We start from the raw sequence: 5000 nt of genomic DNA, 5'->3' as shown, positions 1-5000 counted from the left end.
GAGGGACGAGGGCTGGAAACGGCGCAGACTGTAGGGGCGAGGGCGTGAGGGACGAGGCGGCTGAAACGGGCTTGTAAGGGCGAGGGCGTGAGGGACGAGGCTGAAACGGGCTTGTAGGGGCGAGGGCGTGAGGGACGAGGCGGCTGAAACGGGCTTGTAAGGGCGAGGGCGTGAGGGACGAGGCCGAAGGGTGAATGGCTGGGACGGGACGCCAGAGGAGGACGAGAGCCTGGTATGAGGGCCGAAGGACAACACGATGCCCTTTGCCTCTGGGTGGGTGGGTGGGTGGGGACGGGGGAGAGTATAGGGGGCGGCAGGTGGTTGGCGGAAGTGCCTTGGGGTTTAAAGGTAAGGGGACGCGGCCCAGAGGAAGGAACCTCCGCGTTAGAACCGAAGGAGTGAGATTGATAAGGACCGTTCCGTTGGAAGGCGAACGAGAGGCGGAATAGGGGGGTATAAGGGACTCCAGACGAGAAGGGCCGACGGAATAGGGAGTATGAGGTCCTCAGACGAGAAGGACGGACGGAATAGGGAGTATAAGGTCCTCCCTAGATGAAGAAGCGGCAGCCGAGGAGGGTATGAGGCCCTACGCCCTAATGCCGTCCTGGAAGTGGGCACGAGGACCAGTGGCCGAACGGGCGTGCCAAGGGCCGCCAGAATAAAGAGGTGTGTGTGGTGGGGGGGGTACGAGGCCCGGGGAGCGAGCGAAGAAGATCCGGCAGGTCGGCCAGGCGTGAGGGCGACGCGGGGACACGCACGCGGCGGGGGCTTCGTGCTCCGCTCGTATTGATTCCTCGCCCCCGGGCATACACGCGCCCACGTGCCCCGCAACGCCCCCACTCCCCTCTCCCCCCCCCCTCCCCTCTCACCTCTCACCTCTCACCACCTCTTTACCCTTTCCTTCTTCCCCCCTTCCCCTACCTTCTTCTGCTCTTTTCCCTCCCTCCCTCCCTCCCCCACTGCTTCCTTATCGCCCACGTAACCACCTCCTCTCTCATCCCCCTCCCTCCCTCCCTCCCTCCCTCCCTCCTTCCAACATACTTTAACTCACTATCGCGATCCATAGTTTCCACTTTCTCTTCCTTCCATCCCTCCGGCACGCGCGGACGCCTGTGCGCGGACGCAGACGCACTTGTACGTTAACGCACAAGCTCACACGTACGCACACACGCACGCACGCACTCACCTACAATCAATCAATCACACGACACGCACGCACGCACATACATACACACACGACACGCACGCACACACATACACACGCACGCACGCACACACACTCACTCACTCAGTCACTCACACACACTCTCAGTCAGTCACTCACTCACTCACACACTCACACTCACACTCACACTCACACACTCACTCACTCACACACACACACACTCACTCACTCACACACACACACACACACACACACACACACACACACACACACACACACACACACACACACACACACACACACACACACACACACACACACACACACACACACACTCTCACTCACTCCACCACTCACCACCACCACCACTCACCACCACCACTCACTACCCACCCACCCCTCATTTACTCATGCCTCTATGTTTACAATAGTGTTCGTATATGGAAAAAGGAATGAGAGAGAGAGAGAGAGAGAGAGAGAGTAGAGAGAGAGAGAGAGAGAGAGAGAGAGAGAGAGAGAGAGAGAAGAGAGAGAGAGAGAGAGAGAGAGAGAGAGAGAGAGAGAGAGAGAAAGAGAGAGAGAGAGAGAGAGAGAGAGAGAAGGAAGGGGGGTTTCCTGGCACGAACTGAACTGCGTAGCAGAAGAATGTGACTTGAACAGTCTTCGTCTGTCCTGAAGAATTTATGTAAGGGGGTGGGGGGAGAGGTAGGAGGGGGGCGGGGTTGGAAAGGGAAGGGGAGAGGGGGTTCAGAGAGGATGGAGGGAGAAGGGGGGAGGGGGTGAAGGGGGAAGGGGGAAGGGGGAGACGGGGGTTCAGAGAGGATGGGGAGAAGTGGGGAAGGGGAAGGGGAGACGGGGGTTCAGATAGGAAGGGGAGATGGGGGAGGATAGGGAATGGGGAAAGGGGGTGTGGAATAGGAAGGAAAGTGGGCGATGAAGGGTAAAAAGGGGAGAAGGGGGTAGGAGCGGGAAGAAGGGGAGAGGGTGGGGGTTTAAGGGGGGAAGGGAGAGGGGGAGGGAAGAAAAGGGAGGGAACGACGGAGGGGAGGGAAAGAGAGAGAGAAGAGTGATAAAGGGAGAAGGGGGTTGAAGCACGAGGAGGCGAGAGGGCATTGGAGTGGGGGGAAGGGAGAGGGGGCGCTGGGGAAGGGAGAGGGGGATCGGGAAGGGGAAAGGGCCGATAACGTGTGAAGAAGGAATGCAAGAGTCCATTTTTTTCTGCGGTAGGCCTATTACCATTCCTCGTCGGAGGTCGGATGGAGTGGGGGAGGGAAGAGGAAGGGGAGTGGAGAAAAGAGAGAAGTACAGGGAGGGTGGAGAGGGAGTGGAGAAAAGAGAGAGGTACAGGGAGAGGGGAGAGGGAGTGGAGAAAAGACAGAGGTACAGGGAGGCGGGGGGGGGAGGGGAGAGAGGAACGAAGGGAGGGTGGGCCTACATAAAACGGAGAGTAGAAGAGAAAGGGAGAATAAAGGAAGGAAGATGAGCCGGAGGAGAGGAGGAAGGGAGGAGGACAGGACGGTCAAGTCCCTCCCTTCACCGGATATTAAGTTGGCTAACCCATTTTTCACTCCTTATGGGGAGGGGACTTCGAGAGTCTCACGTCGCGTGTTCGAGACAGACAGACGGACGGAGAGACAGAGGGAAAGACAGAGAGAGAGAGAGAGACAGAGACAGAGACAGAGACAGAGACAGAGACAGAGACAGAGACAGAGACAGAGACAGAGACAGAGACAGAGACAGAGACAGGGAGACAAGGAGACAGGAGACAGAGACAAGAGGACAGAGACAGAGGGAAAGACAGAGAGAGAGAGAGACAGAGACAGAGACAGAGAGAGAGACAGAGAGAGAGAGAGGGAGAGGGAGAGAGGGAGAGAGACAGAGAGAGGGAGAGAGACAGAGAGAGGGAGAGACAGAGACAGAGACAGAGACAGAGGGAAAGAGACAGAGGAAAAGACAGAGAAAGAGACAGAGACAGAGAGAGCGAGAGACAGAAAGAGAGAGCGAGAGATGCCATAAGGAATGCGGCACGATGGGCGGCGGGCTCGGGGGCTCGAGGCCCGTCGGGCGGCCGCCCCAAAACAAGCGGGGCTCCCAGTGCATTCCGGGACCGCGGCCGCTCTTGGGCCGCTCCGGGGCTGCACGCGGCGTCCCGGGCCGGGCGTTCGTCTCGGTTTGTTGCCTTTTATTTATTTATTTATTTATTTTTATTTATTTTTATTATTTTTGTTATTTTTGTTATTTCTCGCATTTTTTTCGCCTGCGTCTTCTCTCTCTCTCTCTCTCTCTCTCTCTCTCTCTCTCTCTCTCTCTCTCTCTCTCTCTCTCTCTCTCTCTCTCTCTCTCTCTCTCTCTCTCTCATACAGTCTGTATCAGTTTGTCTGTCTGTTTGTCTATCTGTCTGTCTGTCTGTCTGTCTGTCTGTCTGTCTGTCTGTCTGTCTGTCTGTCTGTCTGTCTGTCTGTACACGGACATCCCCGCCCCTTGATTTCGCGGCCGTCCGCGGGAGTGGCGAGCGTCGGCGCCCCGAGAGGCCTTCTCGCGGGTAATGGATTCCATTTCTTGCACAAAGGAGCGACTGCCCGGCGGCCGTTGGAGGCGACGGCGCCCGCCTGCCACCGCGTCGTCTTGGGCGCTCTGTCGCTGGGGGAAAGGAGGGAGAGGAAGAGGGGAAAGAATAAAGATAAAGAGAGAAAGAGGGAGGAAGAAAAAAAGATAAAGAGAGAAAGAGGGAGGGAGAAAACGGAAAGAGAAAAGGAAGGAGGGCTAACACGGAAAGGGAAAAGGAAGGAGAGGAGAGGAGGGAGGGGGACAGAGAGGGAGGAGCACTTCTCTGGAGGAGGAATTAATGGGCTGATTTTAGGAGGACGGCGATGGTAGGAAGTGTGTTGAGAGAGAGACAGGGAGACATTATATGTGTCACAAACACACATTGTCATCATATTCTCATCACATACACTCACACACACACACACACACACACACACACACACACACACACACACACACACACACATAGAGATAGAGAGAGAGAGAGATAGAGAGAGAGAGAGAGAGAGAGAGAGAGAGAGAGAGAGAGAGAGAGAGAGAGAGAGAGAGAGAGCCTCTGCTGCAGCGCCTGCGAGGGCAGCATATTTCCCCCTGCAGTAGCGTGGCGAGGACGCGGTCATGCAATCTGCCAGCAGCGACGACGCCGTTCTCCGGGCGGGGCGTCATGCACTCGCCATAGTGTTCAGGTTTTTATGAAAAGTGAAGAGCAGGTTCTCTTTGGTGCTGGGGGAGGAGGGAGGGAGGGAGGGAGGGAGGAGGGAGGGAGGAGGGAGGGAGAGGAGGGGAGGGAGGGAGGGAGGGAGGGAGGAGGAGGCTTGGAGGAGTGGAGAAGTGGAAGGGAGGGGGGAAGGGGGTCGTTATCTGGCAGGTGTAGCTGGACGACTGCGGCCGCCCGTCCGTGGCCCACGCACGGCCGCCGCCGCCGCCGCCGCCGCCACTCTGCGGGATCATCAGCGTTACCATCCGCCGGACCTGCTGCCATCGCCGGCCCTTCCTCCTCCTTCCCTCTCGCGATTCCGCCCTTTTTCTGTCGCCTTCCTCGTCAGCCTTTCTCCTATCGTCGTCATCGTCGTTCTTAGCCGCCTGAGTCTTTTCGTCCTATCTGCATACCTCTCCTCTTGCTCTTCCTCCTTTCCCTCTCCCTCCTCCTCCTCCTCTTCCTCAAGTCATCATCACCATCCTCCCTCCTCCCTCCTCCTCCTCCCCCCAGTCCTCCTCCTCCCCCTCTCCTCCCTCCTCCTCCTCCTCCTCCTCCTCCTCCTCCTTCCTCCTCCTTCCTCCTCCTCCT

General features: G+C 57.6%; 1 protein-coding gene across 1 annotated transcript in view; it reads right to left on the bottom strand.

Annotated features, from left to right (window-relative positions):
- The window catches only part of LOC138861877 (uncharacterized), a 15674-nt gene that overhangs the window by 309 nt on the left and 10365 nt on the right, over positions 1–5000 (bottom strand). Inside the window, exon 2 of the mRNA XM_070122286.1 lies at positions 1–334. This exon is cut by the window's left edge and continues 309 nt beyond it. Coding sequence (XP_069978387.1) covers positions 1–334 — 334 coding nt within the window. The remainder of the gene's footprint in view (positions 335–5000) is intronic.

The sequence above is a fragment of the Penaeus vannamei genome, chromosome 5 (genome assembly GCF_042767895.1).
Source record: "Penaeus vannamei isolate JL-2024 chromosome 5, ASM4276789v1, whole genome shotgun sequence".
Classification (NCBI taxonomy): Eukaryota; Metazoa; Arthropoda; class Malacostraca; order Decapoda; family Penaeidae; genus Penaeus; species Penaeus vannamei.
This window is presented reverse-complemented; position numbering and strand designations above follow the sequence as displayed.